This window comes from Balaenoptera ricei, chromosome 9, assembly GCF_028023285.1.
Source record: "Balaenoptera ricei isolate mBalRic1 chromosome 9, mBalRic1.hap2, whole genome shotgun sequence".
Taxonomy (NCBI): domain Eukaryota; kingdom Metazoa; phylum Chordata; class Mammalia; order Artiodactyla; family Balaenopteridae; genus Balaenoptera; species Balaenoptera ricei.
The window spans coordinates 93,550,572-93,575,415 of record NC_082647.1 but is presented as its reverse complement, the minus strand read 5'-3'; the positions used below and the strand labels follow the sequence as shown (position 1 = coordinate 93,575,415).

The 24,844-nt window shown below is 39.6% G+C and overlaps 1 protein-coding gene across 4 annotated transcripts in view; it reads right to left on the bottom strand.

Annotated features, from left to right (window-relative positions):
- The window catches only part of GSAP (gamma-secretase activating protein), a 94,178-nt gene extending 82,212 nt beyond the window's left edge, over positions 1 to 11,966 (bottom strand). For 3 of the 4 annotated variants that reach the window (XM_059934100.1, XM_059934101.1, XM_059934102.1), the window contains exon 1: positions 8,069 to 8,290. In XM_059934100.1, the coding sequence (XP_059790083.1) occupies positions 8,069 to 8,177 (109 nt within the window). In that variant the 5' untranslated portion in view covers positions 8,178 to 8,290. Of the gene's footprint in view, positions 1 to 8,068; positions 8,291 to 11,874 lie in introns of those variants that run through there. The other variant, XM_059934103.1, reaches the window with a different exon arrangement.
- Between the last annotated feature and the right edge of the window lie 12,878 nt (positions 11,967 to 24,844).

Genomic DNA, 24,844 nt, shown 5'->3' with positions numbered 1-24,844 from the left:
AGTTCTCATTGCTATCTCAATCACACTGTGTAAGGTACTACAAGCCCATTGTATGGGTAAAACAACTGAGTTTCAATGAAGTTAAGATATTTGGCCAATATCATATATTGAAAAGGTGGCACAGACTAATTTCAAGCCTAGGAAAAGGTAAACAGAATGAACTAAGTTTCCTGTATCATACTCACAATGGGAAAACGGATAATTACTGAAAAATCCTTTAAGGTAGATTTTGCAGGCATCTAAAGAGAATTTCAGTGAGTTTCTTTTCATCCTGCACATGACTCAAAACTCCTGGAATGCAATGTGTCAATATTTTGAGAAGTTTTTTTTTTTCTTTCAAGATTATAAGGATGCTGGAAGAGACCTTCTCAAAAGTACACTTAAAAGGTTTCAACTAAGATAAGAAACTTCTTTACAAGACTCTTGCTAAGAAAATCCAATTTCCTTGCAAAAGCACATCTACTTCCAAATCACTAAAATTTTAAGAGAAAAAAATTCTCCAACAAGTGCAGATTACAACACATGATATATGCTTATTCCATTAAATCAATGGTTCTCAATGCTGGTTGTGTTAGAATCATCAGGGGAGATTTTAAAAGAACATGGATGCCCAAGCCCTGCCCCAAATATCCTAACTTTTTTGAGCTGGTGAGGGGCCTACTCTCTGGTGTGTGTATTTTTAAGTTTCCCTTGTTATTCTAATGTGCAGCCAGGGCTGGGAACCACTGAACTACATATTTATAAATCATATACATTAAACAATATTCATTAGATAGCATAACTAGGACCTGCTTATAATGTAACCAGAGTAGAAAGAAATAATAAAAATAATGCCTTCATGGGTCTGTTAGGGAGTAAGAATTGCAGTCTTAAATAATCCTGCAGTTAAGTACGTGGTTCTCATCTGAAGGATATTTGCATTTGATAAATTTAGCAATGTTGGTAAGCCAGAGACCAGTGTCTCAACCACACACTATAAACCCATCAGCCCTTCCTCTCCGGATTAGTTGCTCATGTTTTAGACACACCCTTTTAAAAGACTTATTCAATAACCTCTTTGCTTATTCATTCTGACTCTTCTGCCACTAGTTCAACACTGGAAAGTCCAGAGGAGGAAGTTTAGCAACTTCAAATGAGGAAATGTGGTTTAATTTTACAGTTCAGTGAAATCAGAGTTCATGAAGGAAAAATGTAGCATTCTGATAAATACTTGCATAAGTAAACCTACTAAAAAACGGAGAGTACCTAGATATTAAAGGTGTTGGTGAGTCACAGCTCATGTAAAATTAAAGCTGGTTTGCCACCCCAGTGTCCACTGAAGCACTATTTAAAATAGCCAGGTCATGGAAGCAACCTAAATGCCCACTGACAGATGAATGGATAAAGAAGATGTGGTATATATATATATACAATGGACTATTACTCAGCCATAAAAAGGAACAAAATTGGGTCATTTGTAGAGATATGGATGGACCTAGAGGCTGTCATAGAGAGTGAAGTAAGTCAGAGAGAAAAAAACAAATATATATTAACGCATATATGTGGAATCTAGAAAAATGGTACAGATGAACCAGTTCACAACGCAGAAATAGAGACACAGATGTAGAGAACAAACATATGGACACCAAGGGGGGAAAGCAGCAGTGGTGGTGGGGAGCTGGTGGTGGGATGAACTGGGAGATTGGGATTGACATATACACACTAATATGTATAAAATAGATAACTAATAAGAACCTGCTGTATTAAAAATAAATAAATAAAATTCAAAAAAAACCACATAAATATTTTCATTTATAGTTTCTATCTTTGATGTCATGCACAGAATTGTCTTTCCTACCCTGAGATTATATAAATGTTTGGTATATATTTTTCTACAATTTTTGTGTTTTTATTTTTTTAATTATATATTTGATCCAACTAAAATTTATGTATTTAAACTCATACGTATACAGTATAACATTTGTCATTATACTTTGTTTACAAATGGTTACCCAGTTGTTCAAATGCCATTTATTGAATTATCTGTTTTTTCTGAAATGCCACACTTATAATGTAGTAAACCCCTATGTATATTTCTGAACTACCTATTCCTGTTCCATTGACCTGTCTACATATTATTAAGTCAATGCCACGTTGCTTTGATTACAGCTTTATAATGCTTTTAATATTTGGTGGTCAAGTCCTCTGTGATTACTCTTCTTTCATGGCTATTCTCATCCTTTTATCTTTTCAAATAAACTTTAGGGTAAATTTGTAAAAAAAAAAAAAAGCTCGTTTGCCAGATAAGTCTCGTCCACTTCAATGTATTCTTTGCCAAACACGAGTGATTTCACTTTAAAAGAAGATGTCTGTCAAATATGTAAATTTGGTTTCCAACTGCTATGAGACAAAAATCAAATAAAAGTATTCCTTTTCTTTCCAATGACTATGGGGGTGGGGGGAGTCTCACAGCCTTATACAAAAATTTGAACTAGTTCCTAAAACAGAGATCAAGGAGTGCTAAGATATAATTATCCTATGACATTTCTATTCTGTAAATAATTCACATAAATCCTCCTGCTCAACAGGACCAGATATTATAATTTCTAAACATATGAAGTAAACATTATTATATGATTTATATTTCATATTCTGAATAAAATGAGAAAAATCAAGGATGGGGTGATTAGTTAAGCAATAAAGAGAGAAGAGAATTAGAAAAGGAGACTAGGAAGGTAGGGGAAGGAAAAGTGAAAAGGAAGGACAGTGGCAAGAGAAGAGTGAAACAATAAACAAAAACAATGTGACTAAGCCAATCCTCTGGCCCCCAAATCTGTCTGGGGGTATCTAGGAGGCAACAATAAAAGCATTACTCTTGAGTCAGTTAACTGGTAAAATATATCACTTCCCTGGAAATAATGAATAACTACAATATTTGAAAGATTAATCAATCTGGAACATTAATAAATTCTAATAAATTCGTAAATCTAATACTAATTGAAGCAGACAAGGAGATATAGGCAAGAAAACCTACATTATTTCTGGTCTTAAATATACGTGACATTTAAACCTTAGAAAATTTATACACCGGAGAATTTTTCTTAGTTTCCTGAAGATATGATACATCCCAAGAGGGGATTAAGCATTAGATAGAAAAATTAATATATAAAATCTATTATATTGCTACATACCAGTAATAGTTAGAACCTATAATGTTTTTAAATGTGCTATTTATGAGAGCAACAAAAAATAATAACAACCCAGGAATAAATGTGGCAAAAACCTTCATGGAGAAAATTCTAAGACTTGTTAAGAATCATAAAGGGGCTCTAAATAAACAACAAGCTATACTTTGTTCATAGTTGGGAAGATTTAATATTGTAAAGACACCAACTCTCCACAAGCTGATCTATAGATTCAATGCAACTCAAATCAAAAATCCAACAGACTTTTTGGTGAAATCTAACTGGCTGATTCCAAAATATATATGTAAGAACAAGGAGCATAGAATAGCCAAGATGATCCTGAAGACAACTGATGTGAGAAGACTTACTCTACCAGTTATCGACTTAACAGAAAGATAGTTACTAAGATGTCTTCATCTAACATTGGCCAATGGAACAAAATTAAAAGCCCAGAAAAGGAGACTCACACACATATGGAAACTCGATGTGTGAAGGAAGTGGTTTTGCTGTCAGTGAGAAAAGGTAGGGCTATTTGGTTAGTGACACCAGAACTACTAGCTATTAACACAGAAAAACAATGCAATTTACAAAAGAATATTTTAACACCTGTAAGCTATAAATAATAACAGAACAAAATCATGTAACCACCACCCAGCTTAAAAATAGCAAATATCAGGACTACTTTTGAAGGTTCTGGTGTCCCCCTATTTGATTCCTACATATTACAAAAATAAATTCCAGATGGATTAAAAAGATAAAATTCAAAGAAAAAAGCTTTAAAGCTTTTAGAAGTTAATATAAAAATGTCTTCATGGCTTCTAAATTTCTTTAAAATATCCAAAAAGCACAAACCATAAAGGAAAAGACTCATAAATTAGACTACATTATAATCAAGAACTCTTGTTTATCAAGGGTAATCACAAACTGAAAAAACCAAGAGATTGAGGGAAGATATCTGCAACATATATGATGAACAAAGGACTAGAATCCACAATGAAGAATGCCTTAAAATCAATATAAAAAAACCCCACAATAGACAAATGGACAAAAGGATGAACCAACATCCCATAGAAGGGGAAACTCAAATAGCCAGTAAGTATATAGAGGTGTTCAACCTCAAACCACAATGAAGTAATGTTTAGACCCACTAGTTTGACAAGAAATTTAAAATCTGGAAAAATCAAGGAAGATACAGAGTACCAAAAACATTTCTATACCACAAATGGGGTAGTTAGTAAGTACAAGTACTTTAGAAAACAATTTGGCACTACCCAGGAAAAGTGAAGACGTGCATAGCCTGTGACTCAGCAACTCTACTGTCAGACATCCATCCTAGAGAAACATGTAAAGTGTGCTCCAGGTTAGTAAAAGCATAGACTGTAACAACAAACCCCAGAAACCTCCCAAATGTCACTGTTGGGAAAAAGATAAGTTGGGTTCCCTAGGAAACATCCTGAGACAGTTTAGTATGCAGGGTATTTACTAGGGAGTGCTTACTAAAGTGGGATTAACACCTGTAGCAGGAAGGAGAAGGAAGCAGGACCGGGCTGGGGAAGAAGTCAAGTTACAATGAAGGCCCAGTGGCCTCAGGTGACCTTGGGGTCCTCCATCGGGGAAGCTCTAGAACTGAAATGAATTGTCAGAGTTGTCCCATGTGAGTCAAAATGCCCAGGCCTTTATACCCCACCTCACCCTCTCATTAAAGAAGGCCATACCTAAACTAAAGGGGCATAAAGTTGGGTGACGCAACCCTCTGCTGAGGCCATCCCTGAAGGGGCTGACAGCTGAGGGCTATCTGCTGCCCACACTTACAGCACCTGGGACAAGCCCTTTCTTGATAGGAAGATCTAAACACTGCATCTCCATGTCCACCATAGTGTTGTATAGTCACACAGATGGAATACTATACAGCAGTGAAAATTAACGACCTACAGCAGTCAACATGGATAAATCTTACACTACTGAGAAGAAAAAAAATGAAAAGAATACATAGAGCATTCTTTCATTTACTTAAAGTTCACAAACAAGCAAAATGAAATGATATTTTGCTTAGGGAGATATACATATGGGTTAAAACTACAAATAGGATCAAAGAAATGTTAAAATATAAACGTTTAAACGGTTATAGGTAACAACTTACAGATGAGGGATACAGAGAGAGACAGGATCAAATAGGGAGACAAAGAGCCTACACAAGTCTTGATATTGTTCTATTTTTAAGGTGGGTACACAGTGTTGCTTTTTTAAATTATTTATAGCTTTATTATTTTAATAATAATATTATTTTTTATTTATAGCTTTATTATTTATAGCTTAGATGTGTTAAAAATATTCTTTTAAAATATTCTTTTATTACTGTTTTAATTTTTTAAAGAACAAATATTTTCTTCCTTTATTTCAGGAGAAATAATTTTCCCAAAGTTCAACCTAGAACAAGAAACACATGCAGTAACCAAATCTGGTCTCCTTACTTCTTAACCCCTTTTTGACTAAAATGCTATCATATATGCACTGAATTTCTGTCCTGGCTGACTTAGCCCAGCTCTGTGGCTATTTTGCCAGAAATATGTCATACATCAGGAGTACTACTTAACACCACTAAGAAATCTTCAATTGTATTTGTTGATGGAAAAATATTAAGGCTTCAAATTTAGAGAGCAAGTGTGCAGAGAGGAGACTTTACAATGGTATAATTATTCATAATTTACATTTGAAAAGCCGAGACTTTGAAAGGAAAATAATTTGCACAAATGTGTGGAGTAATAGCTGTGCTAGAAATAAAATAGAATCCCACATTCCCCTGCCAGTGCTACAAATTACAGCAGCAGAATAATTAACTTGTGGTTTTTTTGAGCTACCACCCACTGGTGATTTTCAGAAATAACAATTTCTTTTAGTATAATAGGGCTAATATCTTGCCAAGGTGCTCTGCAGGAGCAAAATACTACCAATATCAGAAAAATCTGGTATTTCTAGGAAGTTTAGTTTCTGAGGACCCAGGGGTATCTGCTGTTCGGAGAAATGTCAACACACAAGTTTATATGTCTTCACAGATGAGTGAAAGACACAAGGAAGCCAAAATCTAACTGGCTCACACACAGCTTTTCAATCACAACACACATTACTGAAACATAAGGCTGTGGCATTTCACACTCCATCTAACTTCTCATTTTCAGACACCTGCCACTTAGCTATATAAGGTGGAGGTCCAGAGGAAGGACCACTTTGTGGTGGAAAGCATAAACCTTCAAAAGCTCTTTAGACATTTAGGAGACTTCTAAAAAATTTCCCCCAAAAGTGAAGCTTTACTAATAATGACACTAGTCGTTTGTCAAACTCACTAGTCAAACTGGAGCCTTGAACTAGACAAACATGACTCCCTATTTGGAACCAACAACCAACATGCCAAGACAAGGAACCCTACAAATATTCTGCTAAAGCCATAGGATAGAAAACTTTCTCCAGCAATAAGGGGAAAGGAGTTGTAGATATGGGTAATTTGATGGACCTCTCCAAAAAATGCCCTCCAGCAAGTCTAAGGGTTTAAGGAAAACCAGAGGGGGAAAAAAAAGAGGTAAACACACAGAAGTGGCTAGCTCCTGTGCACAACTGGGATCCAGGGTATCATTTCTTTGAACCTGAACCTAAGCCCTGAAGATGCAACATTATTTACAGCAAATGTTTCTTCTTAAAAAACAACCTGGGAAATCACAGAGTTCCCCTTCTTTAAAGTTTTGATTGATCAATGCTGGAAAGGCTCGAAAGTCACTTTCCACTCCCTTATCAAAATCAAAACAAAGGATTTTTGAGACAGATGAAAACCAAAGCCTCAACTGCCCAGAATGTATTCCAATTCACCCTGAGGAAGTTGGGCAGGACACCCGAGGATCACTTGGTCTCACGCCTCTTGCTGGCCGGCACAGGTGGTCTCTGGGTTGGTGGTGACGGGCTTGATGCTTTGGAAAACAGTGGGCTCTCAGTTCATTGCTCACAGCCTGAAAGCAGACCCCTACCCTCTTGCACTTCACATCCGAAGTGGCATGTCCCCTAAATCATGGATACTGTTCACCCAGAAACACGTCTCACAAACGTGGGGACAAACTGTGCACCTGTTAAGTATTTATACGGTGGTTTTCCCGGTGGCCATGATTCATCTTGTCTTTCTCATAACGCGAGAACTTCCAGGAGCCTCTAGTCTTGGTAGAACCCCTACCCGGGTGATGAATCTTTTTAGGCAGGTGAGATATGAATAAAGCATAGAGAACCACCCTCTCCCACTCCCTGCAGCCTTGTGCCGGAGGAGTTGCGCAGTCTGGGCAGCTGCTCCTCCACGCCCTGCTCTGATGAGATGATGCCGAGGGTACCACTAGTGTCCCAGCCTTCCTACTGAAGGTGACTTACTGTGGGCAACCCTTAAGCCAGAAGCTGGAGGACTCGCTAGAAGAAGCAGTGCCCACCTAGAGGGATGGGCTAGAGAGGGTGGGAGGAGATATCGGTATATATGTACACGTAGAGCTGATTCACTGTTATACAGCAGAAACTAACACACCATTGTAAAGCAATTATACTCCAATAAAGATGTTAAAAAAAAAACAGGCAGTGCAACTCCGCCACCGAGACCTTGCCCACCTTGCCCCGGGGGCTGTCCCTCCGCCCTTCACCCAGTGGCCCCGGGTGAGGGTGGCAAAGCCCAGACTCCAAAGAGGGGAAGGTCACCCCTTCAGCACCAACCTTCACAGGTTGGCAGGGGGCACAGGCTGCGCGTCTGGCCGGTGCCCACCAACCACCCCGGCCCAGCCCAGGAACCACCTAGGTATGAATGACTCCGACTCCCCCGCCTCCGCTGCCCCTGCCTGCCCCCTCCATCCACCCCCCCACCCCGCCCCGACGCACGCCTACAGCACCTGGGCCGCCGCCTCCGGCCCGAGCGGCCACTAACGCCGCCCGCTGTGCCCGCAGCCACGGGAGCACGTCCTTCCCGAGATCGAAGTCGGAGACCAGACGGAGGGCCATTGCCCGGACGCGGCCACCGGGCAGCTCTGGGGCCCTGCGCCGCGGGCATTCCCGGCCCTCCGCGCGCCACCGCGCCCCGCGCCCGCCCCTCCTTCCTCTTCCCCGCCCGCCGCTTTCGGTTCCGCCGCGGCCGAGCGGGAGAAGCCCCAGCACCGCCACCTCCCTGCCCGGCCCGCGCCGCGCACGTGAGCCTCGAGCTGCGCACGCTGGGCCGGCGGGGGGATGGGGGAGGGGGGGCGACGAGGGCGCGGGGGAGCAGACCCAGCCCGGCCGCGAACCCTCGGCTTGCACCCTCGCGGCGGAGGAAAGAGAGGGAGGGAGGATTTGTTTTTTAAAGAGGCGTGGAGATGTTGCTGGACCAATGGTTTCCAAACTATGCTGCATATGACATGTGGGCGATAGGCGTTTTGGGTTTTTTTGTTTGTTTGTTTGTTAATCCCCAGGTGAGTCCACTGTGCAGCAAAGTTTAGAAACCAGTTTGGCTAGAGAGAGGTATTACTAGCTGGGTCACCTGAGAAGGTTCAAGGTCATCACCGGGGCAGAAGCTGGCGGTGGCTTGGGCCTATTCAACCCAATTTCAGGGTGGTGGTATTTTATTAGTAGTACTTAAGTAGAAAGTAGCAGCGAGGTGTATGTGAGATGATTCTATTTTAACAGAGATTCGGAGACACTGGAAAGGGTCAATCAGCTCAACACAAACAGGTCTTCTGCCTATTTACGGGGCTCCCTACACTGGATGCAACGAAGCTGAATTGTTTTTTTTGTTTGTTTTTTTTTTGTTTTTAATCAGTCATCAATTTTATACACATCACTGTATACATGTCAATCCCAATCGCCCAATTCCTAAGCTGAATTGTTGAAGATTTCCTCTGCACTTAGTCTTTTAAAAGTGCTCTCCTTCCAGGGGCACCTGTGGTGTGGGGCACCATCTCATTCCCATACCTATAAGTAAGTCCAGCGTTTTCTTAATCTTGCCACTCAGGTTTCTTTTCATTAGAGAGTGTACCGTCAGTGTTGCTTGCTGTACCTTTGGCACTGCAGATCCAATCCATCCTGAACGTCAATGCCAAGTTATTACTCTCCCTAAAACAAAGCTGTCCTCATGGCCCCGTGCAGAAGACTTTGAGTAACAGCTGACTGCAGGATAAAGTGCCTATACTTTACTGGACCCTTCCAGCCTTTTCACCTAGACCTTCGGCTCCAGGTTGGCCTGATTCCAGAACCCTCTGATTCCACCCACTTGCCTCCGAAAAAAATCACCAGACCCTTCCAATCTGGATCCACAAAGCTTTCTCACAGCTTCAGCCCCTAGCGACCTTCCTAACCCTGAACTTCTAGAGAGATGTTGCTAGTACACCTCATTTGACAATCAAATACTGCATGGAGCCGTGAATTGAATCTTGAGTCTTGCACACCCCTCTGCAGCGGCTAACAGAGCAGCCAGAAGGTGCTCCACTGTTACTGAAGAGTGAGTCAATACAGTATGGACTAAGGGGTGCTTTGTCACATGTTTCTCAAAGTGACGGTCTGAAAACTACCCTCTGTTTTACAATGCAGACTCCTAGGCTCTAGTCTAGACCTGGGCAAGGCACAGAAATGTGCATTTCAGCCCGAGCCTCAGGTGATTCTTAGGCTTGCTAAGATTTGAAAATTTCTCTAAATAAAGGTAAAAGAAACTCTTGATTTCGCCCTACAGACACGTTTCTCCAGCTGCGGTGGTGGATGATTTCGGGTAGCTCTCCACTACTCACCACCATATTCGTAGGAAAATCATCCTACCTGTAAAGTGCATGAAGCTTTAACAGAAATGCTTACTGAGGCTGCTGATATTGCTAGTGCAAAGAAGGGTGGCCACTGAAATAATGGGGAGATACTACAACGAATGTTTCATACCAAATGGAGCTGGTTGCCTTTGTCATACAGAAACGTCTTCACTTTCCTATTTTAAAAATTAAATAAGTTTCTGTTGATTTTTTTCTCAGTTAACCTCTATTTTGACCAAGCGAGACTGATTTTATAGTCTTCATCAAGCAGTAATTATATAAAAATTCCCTTCAAAATAAATTTAAGTAAAAAAGAATACAGAGAAGGTGAGAAATAATAACTAAGATACCAGAAAGACATGGCCAAAGCCATGAAGGTAGTATATGAATGGCTGAGCTTTGGAGATAATTCACTAAGGAAAAGACTAGTGAATGGCAACTTACTGGTTTACAATTTGTGAAAGATTAACAGAAAAAGAATGCTGGATGGATTATCCTTGAACTCTAAAGAAGGCAGAACTGGAAACTGTCCTATCTTCTTTAGTTAAAAAGCTGCTTCATTGATGGATGTGTTAACTTGACCGTGGTAATCATTTCACCATGTATATTTATATCAAATCATCACATTGTACACTTTAAATATTTGCCTAAAAAGAAAGGGAAAAGAAAAGAAAACTGCCTCAGAATCGTTAAGCACTGGAACTGGCTTTTGAATAGAATAGAAATATTTCTATTTCTTGGGGATTTTAAGAATTAACCATCATCTTCCTTAAAATCATAGCATAGCATAGAGTTGGAGACCTAAAGATTTTATAATCAAGACCTTTATCTTAGAGACGAGGACACAGGCTCAAAATGGTGAAATGAATGTCTGGTCTAAAGTAGCAAAGCTAGTTAACCACGATGTTGGGATCAGAACACAGGTCTCCTGCTATTGGTGTTTGTGTTGATTATGTCCAGTGAACTGACTTAGAAGACTCAAATTACGTTACAGCCTGAGGATTCTGAGTTATCCAAATACCACACCCCGACTGGAGTAGAATTCTGGGACCACAGTGAGAAATCACAGAACTTGAATCACATGGTTTCCTCAAAATAGTCTAGGTTCTTTGTGATTTCCTCTTGAGTTTTAGAGTTGAAGGAAACTAAAGGAATTGGAAATGTGGGTTGAATGAATCATTTGTAAATGAAAATAGTTTATCTCATAGAGATGTTAAAATGAAAAGTTCCACTCGGTTCTCCTAACCAAGAAAGAACGTCTGGAAGTGGGAAACTATACAAGTTGATTCTGAAGGAGTTAGAAAATGGCCTATTTAACAAATCTAGTCCAAAATTCTAAAACTGCAAGGAATCTAAGGAAAGGACTAACGAAATCAATACTAGGTTTGAAATTGGCATTCAGTGGCGCAATAAATATGCTAAAAGAACATTTTTATTAATAAACTCATGTGGTTGAAATTAAGTAGAAGTGAATCAACTAAAAACCAAACCTTGCATTTTGGAGGCTAATCCTTTGAAAGCACAGCTGAGAATGTTTTCCTTAAAATTAATAGAGGTTACCAAAAAACCCATTAGAATCTAAATAGTGCATGAGTAAGGTTCCTCTGAACTTTCTAGGAAATAATAATTGAAGTTTTGTAACTAAGATGCTAAAGCACTTACAATGAGGTGACTTCTTATGTAGGTATTAAGAATGCTGCTTCCCTACAGTAATCTATTTCTAGCAGATATATTTAATATGTTTTTAAGTAAATATCTACGGTGGTGATCATTATAACAGCCCCCATCCATTTGCCCCCAGTCAGGTGTTAACAGTTCCTCTTGCCAGTGACTGATTGGGAGTGGGCATGTGCATCGGTCAGGATTAGGTTCACCTGAAGTTATTGAAAACCCAAATTAACAATGAATTGAACACACAGGTTTTATTTTCTCACCTATCTGGAGGTAGGTAGTCCAGTGCTTGTAAGGGCAGGTCTCTGAAATCAGGAATCCAGGCTTCTTCCAGCTTTTTCTTCTATCAGCTCTTTGAGTATATCCTTGTCCTCATGGTCTAAGGTGACTGTGAAAGCTTCAACCATCTTGTCTGCATTACAAAAGTCAAAATGGAAGAAGGGAGATAAAAGAGGATGCTGCCTTCCTTTTAAGAATACTTCCCACAGGGTCTACATAACATTTTTACTTAAACTTACAAGGAAATAATTTACAAGGAGTCTTTTAAATGACTAGTCATATGCCCAGATAAAAATTGGGATAATATTACTAAAGAAAGTGGGGAGAACGGATGCTAGAGGCCTCTACCATGGCATGAAATCCAATTCTGGACAATGGGTTGCAAGGAAACCTCTAGTATGGTATTTCTGGGAAAGATTTCTCTATTCCTAAAAAAAGGAGACATGGGAAAAGAAGGTCCTTCTCAGCCTTTATATATTTCAAGGGCTGGATATGATTCCTGGAACTTCACCAATCCTGCTACCAGTCTGAAGAGGGAGTCAACAGATGGAAGTGGGCAGAGCCCAGAGAACTGCAGAGAAAGGGGGCCTTGGCCTGTCATTCTTGAAGCCAGCCCTACCTCTGGCCTTTTTGATATTAGAGACAACAAACTTCCCTACTGTTTAAACAAAATTGAGTCAGACTTTTATTTTACTTGAGGCCAAGGCTCTCAATTTTAAAGGCCTATCATTTCAGAATTTTGGTAACTTCCACCAAAGAGTGCTCCGATCATAATAGGTTTTGAACACATTAGGACACATTGCCCTATATTTTTGTATTGTTCTTATTAACATAAAATGAAATAATGTTAAAGGAGTAGGCTTGGGGGAAAAAACCCAGATAAGCAAAAAGTTAATTCCAGATCCCTGATAACTTAAGAACCTTTGGATCAGATCACACTTGAAACTCATTCTATCAGCAGACTTTTTAATTACATGAGCCAACAAATTTCCTTTATTATGTAAGCTAGTTTGGATTGGATTCTCAGTTATTTCTGCTTAAAGCACCCCAAGTTGGGGATTCTCAACTTTAATGAGCACACAAATCACCTGAGGATCTTGTTAAACTGTAGATTCTGATTCGGCAGGCTGGGGTCTACATTTTAACAAGCTCCCAGGTGATGCCAATGCTGGTGGTCCACAGCTCACACTTTGAATAGCAAAGTTCTGCTACCTCATGCAAGGATCTTTCCACCTGTATATTGCTACCTTACTTTCACCACAGAGAGGGGCAGGTGGGGATAGGCTTGGATGGGTTAGCTGTGGAGATACCCCAGAACTGAAGGTCTAGGTCCAGAGAGAAGTCTAAAATGGGGGTGAGTACTGAGTCCATAAGTTAGAACCAGACCATGGGCCACAAGTTCTAGTAGCAGACCACATAAAATCAGAAACTGAAGGGAGGAGATTTTAGGAAGATGAAAAGGATCTTAGTCCAGGACTTCTAGAAAGCAGAGCCTAGACAAAGATTAAAGTGCTAACACTTTATAAAGAGGAATGCAAACACAGGCAAGAAAAGAGGTAAAGCAAGGCAGTGAATCATAACCTGCATTTTAACAAGACCCCTGAGTGATTCACATGCATGTTAAAGTTTGAGAAGCAATGTTCTAGCTACCATATGCTTTAAATAAGAGTTGTTTTCTTTCTTTCTTTGTGACTGAGTTATTGAGTTCCAAGCCTGTGTTGATTTGGTGCAGAGTAGAGATTTCACTCCAAGATGCAGGAGACAATGAGAGAGTACAAGAGTGTTCCAAAATACACCTACTCTGTGCACATCACAACACGGTGACCCTAAAAATAGAGGGGTTTCCTTCTTTATCTGTGTTCAAACTTTTCAGTGTTTTACTTAATGCGGCTTCAGCAATAATATTAGAGATACACACAATAGGAAATGAAAAAAGATGTGGCCTTTCTAGAGAATTTTAAAAAATACACAAGATGTTCAAGGTGGATAATTCATATGTCCCTAAATCATCAATTCCAAGTTCTGTTATGATAGGATGTTTTTGCAGTCATTTTGAAATTCTGTCCTAAAAATGAAAGTGAAGCACATTGACATCCAACACACTTTCTCCATCTAAGAAAGGAATCTTATTTAGATATGTTTAAAAATAGGCAAAAGATATAGTCCTATTTCTTACCAGTTACAAATGGAATTCTAAAGACTGTCTCAACTGTTAACAATAGTTATCTCTGGGAAAGGTAACTAGATGAAGTTTTTTTTAAAACCTTAGCCACATATTAATTTTTTTAATTTTAAAAACTAGCTTAAATTTTTAGAAATTTTTTATCTTCACTCTGATTTTGGTAATAAAATTATTGTTCAAGCTTTAAGGAACATCTTGCTGACAATTTGTGGCAATTTTTTTCCTGTGTAGTTGTAGTTGGCTGTATGCTTAGGGACGTCTTATATTGTTTTTACATGTTTTCTTGGAGAGCTGACACCGTTTAGCAGCAGTGATTGATAGAATAAATGTTTAAATATGCTTGCTTATCATTTACAAATGTTAGTGTGAGAGCACTCTCCCTGCAGTTTGTTGAAAAGAAAACTGACATAGATCTTTTAAGAAAATGTTCTAGAGAATAATAGCCCTATGATTAGAAGGGAGATAAAGGGCTGACATTTAACAAGACGGGCTAGACAACATTTTGAATCCATTCTAAAGGAATTATACCTGATTTAATCAGGGCATAGGGAAGAATTGGGGTGAAACGTTCAGAAAGGTGCTAAACATTTCTGACACCAAGAATGCTTCCCCAAGTTCCTTTTAAAGTTTAGCAGATGAGTAAATATTAACTGTGTTGAATTACTCTATCTAAAATAGGAAGAATAATGGGATGTACAAAATATGAAAAGAGGGACTTCCCGGGTGGTGCAGTGGTTAAGAATCTGCCTGCCAATGCAGGGGACATGGGCTCGATCCCTGGTCTGCGAAGATCCCACGTGCCGCGGAGCAACTAAGCCCGTGCGCCACAGCTACTGAGCCTGCGCTCTAGAGCCAGGAGCCACAACTACTGAAGCCCACGTGCCTAGAGCCCGTGCTCTGCAACAAAGAGAAGCCACTGCAGTGAGAAGCCCGTGCACAGCAACGAAGACCCAACACAGCCAAAAATAAATACATACATACATACATTTATAAAAAAAATACGAAAAGATCATCCAAGAAGTTTATAATCATGTGAAAGTTGGGTGGCCATGTCTAATACCTGGATTTTGGTATTACTTGTAATGACCAGGGGGAAAATATGTTGTTATATTCTATCTCAGTCAGAAAACACTCCATTTTGAAGTGGCTTCATAGAGTTTTCTCTTCTTATTTAAACTATCGTCTTAACAGAAACAATTGGCTTACTTGTGATTTATTTAAACATAGATGTTGTTTTCCCCTTTCTTCTTCTCCTTCTTCCTTTTCTCCCCTTATTCTCTTCCCTTCCTCCTTCATTGCCCTTTCCCTTTCTGTTCCCAAACAATTCCATCCTGAAACCATCAGGTGGGGCACAACATCTGTACAGCTAGGGTTGAGGGCAGCATGTTGGCCAAAATTTGTACTTCAGAGCCCAAGCAGGGTGAAGAGGGTGTTGGGGGGGTCACCTAGCATGAGGTGTCGGAATCCAATCAAGGGAAGCTAGGCAGGTAGGCAGGGTGGTTGCTCAGTATGGGGTATCAAATTGCAAGTGGCTTGGGGAGGGCATCTGCACAGGGGTGGGAACAGAGATGGGAAATTGGCTATTTACATGTGGATTGATCAGTTAAGTAAATATATTAAGAATAATGTGAGTCATGTTTCTCACTGGCAGGCTAGGGTGTCACAAGAAAAGAGAAAAAGGCTAAAGTAAACTCTATAGTGTTGGATTGGACTTGGAAGTATTGGTGTAAATTTATAGTTTTCATTAGATAGAGAGATGATGATAGATAGAAATGTAGATGTAATGTAAATGTATGTATGTGTATATGCATATACACAAATTCTGTCCATTGAAAGCCTGGGAGCAGCAATACCCTCGATATCGGTTAAACTGTCTGGCATGAGAAAGAACAAGATGAGCCTGAAACATCTCCTAGTGCCAGAAAGCAAGAATGTGCTTCAAGAATGATGGCGACATGTCAGGACATAGCTGCCAGTGTGAAGGGGGTCCCCACTGGCCAAGTCTGGGACAATTTGAGCATCAAAATGAACAATTATAATAAAGGATTGTGACAAGATAAAAGATTGTTAAAAGATAAAAGGCACATTAAAATTTTAAGAGTTTATCTGAACAAAAATCCATTTGAAATTGGGCAACGCCAAACTAAAAGTGATTAAGGGCACTCCACTAGGGAAAAAACTTTATAGAGAAGAAGCAGAAGTAACATAAGGAAATTATTGATTGGCTCTAGCTTCGAACCTGGTTGGCTATTTGTGATTGGCTGTCAGGTTTTGATTTCATAATCTTGAGGCATATACGGGCTTAGATTCTGGTTTCCTTACATAGGCTGCCACAGCATTAGATCCGCCTCAGTCTAATGGCCTCCCTGTTTAATTAATATAACAAATCTATTAAATAAAACAGAAAACCATGGGAATACACACATATAGAAAGTTTGATGCAGAACAGGATGTCTAGCTAGTTTCCAAGTACCACCCCAAAAAATACAGATTAAGCCTCAAATATATCACCTAAATCAAGGGATCAAACTAAACAACATCAGTAATGACACAAATAGAAATTATAGGATAAAATCACTACCCAAAAATGATAACCTCATAGACTTAGAGACCGAACTTATGGTTACCAGGGGCGAAGGGTGGGGGGAATGGATAGTGGGGGAGTTTGGGATCAACATGTACCCACTGCTATATTTAAGATGGATAACCAACAAGGACTTACTGTATAGCACAGGAAATTCTGCTCAATGTTATGTGGCAGCCTGAATGGGAGGGGAGTTTGGGGGAGAATTGATACATGTATATGGATGGCTGAGTCCCTGTGCTGTGCACCTGAAACTATCACAACATTGTTAATCGGCTATACTCCAATATAAAACAAAAAGTTAAACAAAATGACAACCTTAATCTAATCATGAGGAAACATTAGACAAACCCAATTGAAGAACGTTCTACAAAATAACTGAACTGTTATCTTTGAAAGTGTCAAGGTCATGCAAAACACCGGAAGATTGAGAAACTGTTCCAGACAGAAGGAGGCTGACGAAACATGACAGCTAAATGCTGCATATGATTATGACCTGGATACTTTGCTATAAAATTCATTATTGGGTCTAAATGCTGAAAAGGGTGTGGAGAAAAGGGAACCCTCATACACTGTTGGTGGGAATGTAAATTGGTGCAGCCACTATGGAAAACAGTCTGAAGGTTCCTTAAAAAACTAAATATAGAGTTATTATATGATCCAGCAATCCCAATCCTGGGCATATATTTGGAAAAGATGAAAACTTTAATTTGAAAAGATACATGTACCCCAACGTTCATAGCAGCACTATTTACAACAGCCAAGACATGGAAGCAACCTAAGAGTTCATGGACATATGAATGGATTAAAGAAGATGTGGCACATATATACAATGGAATATCACTCAGCCATGAAAAAGAAATGAAATAATGCCATTTGCAGCAACATGCATGGATTTAGAGATTATCATAATAAGTAAGTCAGACATAGAAAGACAAATATCATATGATATCACTTATATGTGGAATCTAAAAAAAGTGATACAGGGACTTCCCTGGTGGTCCAGCAGTTAAGACTCTGCACTCCCAATGCAGGGGGCCCGGGTTCGATCCCTGGTCGAGGAACTAGATCCCACATGCATGCCGCAACTAAGAAGTCCACATGCTGCAACGAAGATCCTGTGTGCTGCAACTAAGACCCAGTACAGCCAAAAATAAATAAATAAATATTAAATAAATCTTTAAAAATAAATAAATAAATAAATAAAGTGATACAAATGAACTTATCTACAAAACAGAAATAGACTCACAGAAAACAAACTTATGGTTACCAAAGGGGAAGTAGGGGGAGGGATAAATTAGGAGTTTGGGATTAACAGATACACACTACTATATATACAATAGATAAACAGCAAGGACGTACTGAACAGCACAGGGAAGTATAATCAATATTTTGTAACAAGCTATGATGGAAAAGAATCTGAAAAACAATAGATATATATACATGTAAGTATAACTGACTCACTTTGCTGTACACCTGCAACTAACAACATTGTAAATCAACTATACTTCAATAAAAAATGATAATAAAATTCATTATTGGGTCAACAGAATAAACTTGAACATGTCTGAGAATTAGGCAGTAGTGACATTTCAAGGTTAATTTCCTAATTTTGATTGTTGTACTATAGTTATGTAGGAGAATGTTCTTGTTTGTAGAAAATACATACTAAAGTATTTAGAAATAATGGGACATCATATCAGCAATTACTCTCAAATGGTTCAGAAAAAAAATTATTTTGGTGAAACTCCCAACTTTTCTGTAAGTTTGTGATTGTTTCAAGATGAAAAATATTTTTAAAAGCATAAATGTTATCAGAATGATTGGTTTTTCTAAAGTCTTATTAATTTTTTTTCCATAGAAGGAAATACCATCTCCTGTTGTCTTAAGAGCGAAATTTAAATACTGACATGAGTGGATTTGATTTAAAACAGTGAATTATCAGAAGATGCACAGGTTTTTAATTAGATTGCACTTACAGAAATGCAATGAAAATTACTAAGTAGTCTTGTGCTCTCTGAGTGAATTCTCCAAAACCGGCTAAAAAGAAACCATAGTCAAATAAAAGGAGAAGGATGATGGAAAATTATATTTTCACCTCTTACATGACTATCTTTTTTCCTTTATAGGAATCTTCCATTAACTGCTCTCAGGAAAAAAAAAAATTACCAAAATTAAACATTTTTTTTCAGAGCAATCAGATGACTATTTCATAGGGAATTTGATGTCATAAATAAATAATAAAAGGAGTAAATAATATATACTAAGATACATTTTCATTAAAAAATGCACACATTGAATTTAATGAACAGCACTTATCCATTTAAAAAGAAATGTATAACAGATATCTGTGTGTGCAGCAGATTTTTAATGTCCCACTGCCATGTGTTCTGTACATAGATTTTTGTTTTCCTTTCAGATTTCTAGACACAGTGGAAACCACGAGAGAGAATATCTGAAGCAATTCATTAAAATCTTGGCAGCCGCACCCTCGGCTCCTGCTTCCCTGAAAGCTGCCTTTACTGAAGCTGCAATTCCCTCCACAGAAGACTATTGTCACTGCCTTCGGAGGGGCAATTCCTGGAGGAACCACTTCAGCCAATCTAGAGTCTTGAATAAACAAAACTATGTAAATAAATTGCCATCTCGAAAGCGGTGGGTTAGTGTGCTCTTTTGAATGTTCCTGGGAAAATAAATTTGACTAAAATGAAATATTTTTACTGTACGATGTAATGCTCCAATTCAGTGGATTCTGGTGTCTCTCCAGTGTCAGTTGTATGGGGAAGGGAAATGACAGGCTGTCCCTCAGCTGTTGAATCAGACGAACCTCTTTTCTTGGACAAGATTTTACAGTGAAAATATGTTGTAGGTGATCTAAAATGAAAGAATTTCTCCTTGCCAAGAACTTCGCATTTTCTGCCTTTTTCACCTGTTTGTGGTTCTGGTTTTTTTTTTTTTTTCAGTTACTCTCCCCTCCACTGGGCTTTGGTAATTAGGGCGGGAATTTCCTGCTTCCAGTGTTCCATGGTAGCCTTTTCCCTCCCTCCAGTTTCCTCCCAGTGGCCTGTCTCTTTGGTGTCTTTGTTCTCAGCACAAAATTGTCCCTGCAAGCATTGACCAAAGTTTTATGAATACCCACTGACTCATTAACTACTTGAAGGTCTTCTTCATTAAGTAGCTTCTTTTTTTTTTTTCTTTCTTGGCTGTGTTGGGTCTTCATTGCTGATGCGGGCTTTCTCTAGTTGAGGTGAGCAGGGGCTACTCTTTGTTTCGGTGAGTGGGCTTCTCATTGCGGTGACTTCTCTTACTGCAGAGCACCGGCTGTAGGTGCGCGGGCTTCAGTAGTTGCAGCACGTGGGCTCAGTAGCTGTGGCATGCAGGCCGTAGAGCATGGGCTTCAGTAGCTGCGGCACGAGGGCTCTAGAGCGCAGGCTCAGTAGTTGTGGCCCACAGGCTTAGTTGCTCTGTGACATGTGGGATCTCCCTGGACCAGGGATCAAACCCGCGTCCCCTGCATTGGCAGGCGGATTCTTAACCACTGCGCCACCAGGGAAGTCCCTAAGTAGCTTCTTTTTAAATTTTGGTGATGATTTATTTTTTATTTATCTTACCATGAATCACAATAGACAAAGGAAACATGACTTGAGGCATAGAAAAAAATCCATATCATAGAAAATCTTTCTGAAAAAGATTTTACTGTACCAAAAAACAGAAGAAAAAAAAAGGAAGCCTCTGAACCTTTCTCTACGTGCATGCTAATAATACAGACTACTTCAGAGAAATAGAAACAAGCCCAGCGCTTTCAAGAGGATCCAAGCAGTTAATCACCAAAACGACTATCCATCAGTCCTCTTAAAAATCCCTGTTATTTACTGAAAATAATTTAATAGGTGGAAGTAGTGAGATTTGTAGGTAATTTTTGAAAGATGTTTATTGAGGGTTCCATGAACGTTCCCCCTTATGTTCATTTAATTTTTTGAAATATTTAATTTAAAGCCTCTTCATTCTCAAAAATCCAAACTTTTTCCAAATTTTGAGCTTACCTCCTCTGATGCAGAATTTTTCTTTAAAAAGATGATCTGTATCTATGTCATTATAGTCAAGGCTGGTCTCTAGGCCTTGACTGGAAGAGAGACTAGAGACAAATATAAGCCAATGGGAAAGAGGTATCTCTCTGTCCTGTGTGGAATCAGAACACCATCAGAATGCTTGGTACTAATGGCAGCCTGAAGCCTGTAATGTGCCACCTTTCCCCTTAGGGCCTCCTAATCTGTGTCCAGCTTTCCAAACGTCCATCTAATCTGTGTCCACCCCCGGGAGCAGATAGTACAGTTCCCAGTCAGGGCGTTCTCTGATAAGTATCAAAACCTCGCAGCTTAAGAAAAAGCTTGATATCTACACCAGGTTGGCCAAATGCTCAGCTGAGTCTCAAGAGGGTGAAGAATTTCAGGTAAAGCAAAGCAAAAGGGTGACCTACTCAGTACTCGAATGAGAGTTAAGAAGCCTAAATTCTTGTTACAGCCCTAGCATCAGGTGGCTCTGTGACCTTGGGCAAGTCACTCAAACTTCCTGGACTTGGTTCTCTTATTTGTAAAATAAAAGAAGTTGGACTATGATTCCCAAAGTCCCTTTGTATAAACAGTTCTATGATTCTTAACTGTAGTAGCAATAAGATAATCTAAAACAGATATCCACACACCAACCTCTGTCACCAAGTACATATGTGGAGAGAGGCTTAGGAGAAATAGTGCAACTCTAGTAACCAAGGAAACACGAAAATTTTAACAGTGAAATATACCCTGTATAGTCGGATAAGACACATCCTACAAAGCCAATCAGGAAAATGGAATTGAGGATTAATGAATATAGGGAGTTTCAAAAAACAGTTCACTTCTATTCCTCCCCCTGAAAAGGCAAACTGTAGGTTTACCCACAGACTACTGGATAAGTGCCTGAGAGTTCTTTGGGGGTAGCTAATCCCTTCTAAGATTCAAGCACTGTTGCTAATTTTTGCTTTAAAATGCCTTTGTCTAAAAGAAAAAAAAAAAAAAGAATGAAGAAAAAAGAAAGTCTTTGTCAAGGTTTCTTTTGGTGTTAGAAAAATCCTAACTCCCTGTGGACTGATGGAATCCAACCCTCCTGTCCTATCCTTCAGTCAGAAGTCTGCAGTGTATTCTGTGAATAATCATCTCATTAAAAAATATATATTGGAGTAAATAAAGACCCAGATGCCTCAGATGGCTGAGTCCACTCAGTTTCCTCTTTCTCTTTCATATATTTACATATTAATTTTAAGCCATAGGTGAAAATTAAAGCCTGCTCTCTCCCAGTCTCTCTTTGATGTTGCAGAGATGAAAGGCTTCCTAAGGGAAGGTTTCTTGAAAGGAAGACTGATGCCAAGTATGATTGGTCCCCTGAATCTGACTGCTAAGACTGTGTGAGGACTGAAGTGCTCTGTGGGCCTCAGGAAGTTGGCCACACTGCCAGGCACTCTCCGCCAAAGCCTGGGGTGGGGATGGGGCTTCCTACTGGGAGCTGGGTCACCAAGAGCTGAACTTGGAACATATATCACAGTTACATCCCGTTTAAGTGAAAGACAAGTTCTATCGCCAGAAATTGCTTTTTGTCTGAGGAGAGGGAGAAGGAAGTGGGGTTGGATACTAGATAGCTATGGTTAGCTAAAGTGCACCTGGCCCCTTGGAATGAGACTCTTGCAGGTGAACGGGTGAGGCGGGGGACTGGTCTGGGCATCCTCCCTCTCTGAGCCATCTCTAGCACATTTCTCACCCTCACTTTTTCACCTCTCCCAACGTTCACTGGAGAGCAGGCTGGACACAGGGAGGTCAAGAGGAAAAGAGGGAAAAGAGTTGTGGGAGAGCGTAGTCGAGACAAGAGATGGTAATGGTAAGGATCAAATCCTTTTCAGGCCTTCGTGTCCCTTTCTTCTCCATTGTGGGCCCCTCCTCCATCTCTGTAAGCGAACATCATGAGAGCAATAGAGAAAAGCTTTGTTTTCATGGTATACAGTATTAACCACAAGTTGGAACAGCTCCCATTTGAGCATTTTACCTGGAATGAGACCTGAATCCCAGAGCGGAATAATTTCCCTCCCAAAATATAAGTTCTGAGCTGGCTCAGACAGAGGAACACCCTGTAAGGAGTCGAGGGGATGAGCTCTGCTCTTGGTGATCAACCACTACCTACACCGCCCATAGGATGCCCAGCCCAGTCCCCACCTCGCTATTACCCTGTGAAATCCCAGTTCTCAGAGGCACCTCTAATATGAATGGGAATCTCCTGCAGGGCTTGTTAAAATAAGGATTGCTGGGCTCCACATCCAGAGCTTCTGATTTGCATTTCTAACAAGCTCTGGGAGATGCTGGTGGACTGGGGAGCCAAACTTGGGAACCACCATCCCAGCACATAGCAGGCATTTAACAGACATCTGTTGTATAGTTTCATAATGAGAGGTGAGGGATGAGTACTGTGGAATAGAAGAAAACAGCAATCATTTCATTCTGGATTTCTGAGTTAATATGGATTTGTTTGTACTTTTCCTCAGTTTCCCACGTTGTTGACACAATTTTAGCACTGTTACTGCAATTTTAACAATTTTCAGGAAACAGCAGTTGCTTTCCTCCTTGAAAGACAATGGAAATTTAATAATGGGTTAAATGATGTTTTGGAAGAAACCAGTGTTTCCTATATATCTGTGATAGCCTTGCCTCTGACATAATTGACAATTGACATTATAGGCATTATGTCCATTGACTTTGATTTTCTTTCAAATCTTTAGGGAAACTTAGCAATTAAAAAGTTTCAGGTGATTTGCCAAGATTTACACAGGAAATTTTTTTTTTCAGAAGCAAGCATTTCTGACCTGAAGAAATCTTTTCTGACTCAAGTGATCACTTTTGATCATAAGCCAGAAAAATATTAGAGTCTGCACAGTGGCATTCAGCATTGCTGCTTCCTTCATGCCATTTCTTTGTTTTTGTTTTTGTTTTTCAAGTTGTCTAATTTATTACAAACTAAAAATCTCTTTCAAACTGGCACCAAAGTAGCTTTTCTTCGTGAGCTGATTAGGACCACACGAGCTCAGGAAAAGCTGTCAGATCCTGCCTCTGGCACAGCTGGAACGATCCAACTGATTTGCCAGTATGATTTTTTTTTTTTTAATCAGTCATCAATTTTATACACAGCAGTGTATACATGTCAATCCCAATCGCCCAATTCAGCACACCACCATCTCCACCCCACCGCGGTTTTCCCCCCTTGGTGTCCATACGTTTGTTCTCTACATCTGTGTCTCAACTTCTGCCCTGCAAACCGGCTCATCTGTACCATTTTTCTAGGTTCCACATACATGCGTTAATATACGATATTTGTTTTTCTCTTTCTGACTTACTTCACTCTGTATGACAGTCTCTAGATCCATCCACATCTCAACAAATGACTCAATTTCGTTCCTTTTTATGGCTGAGTAATATTCCATTGTATATATGTACCACAACTTCTTTATCCATTCGTCTGTTGATGGGCATTTAGGTTGCTTCCATGACCTGTCATGCCATTTCTTTAACTCATCTCCTTTACCTCAAAGCCTGAACACGAGGGAGTGCAAAGAAAATGGATCATTTAAAACGCACGCTTGTGGCTGATGATCCATTCTCCCCACCACCTCCTCTTAGACATACACACATGGGGAAAAACAGAGCATGAAGAGCTAACCTCTATGTAATGAAAATGAATAATGCATATTCATCAATACACTGATAACTGGAATTAAGATTTGCCAGGACCACTGCAACAACAATATATTTTCTTGTAAGTATATTTCTCCGTGCTCAAAAAGCTTTATAGACTTTTAAAACGAATCTCTGTAACATCCCTCTGAGGAACAGGTGTAATTATCCCCTCTTCATAGATGGATCCGCAGACACAAAGGAAGGGACTGAATCAGCCAGGAAGGAGATTCAGTTAAGGACCCAAATAATTCTAATGCGATCTGCCTCTCCTATCAATGCCATTTTCCTTTGATACATGAAAATGTGTTGTAGGAAACTCCGAAGGCACTGTTTTTTCATTCTTCAGTGATGTCGCCAACTCTGTCGGGACATCCAAAGACAGGAAATGATGAGCCGGAGTACAAGTCTATGGAAACCAAAGTTTAATTTTCCTGGGTAAT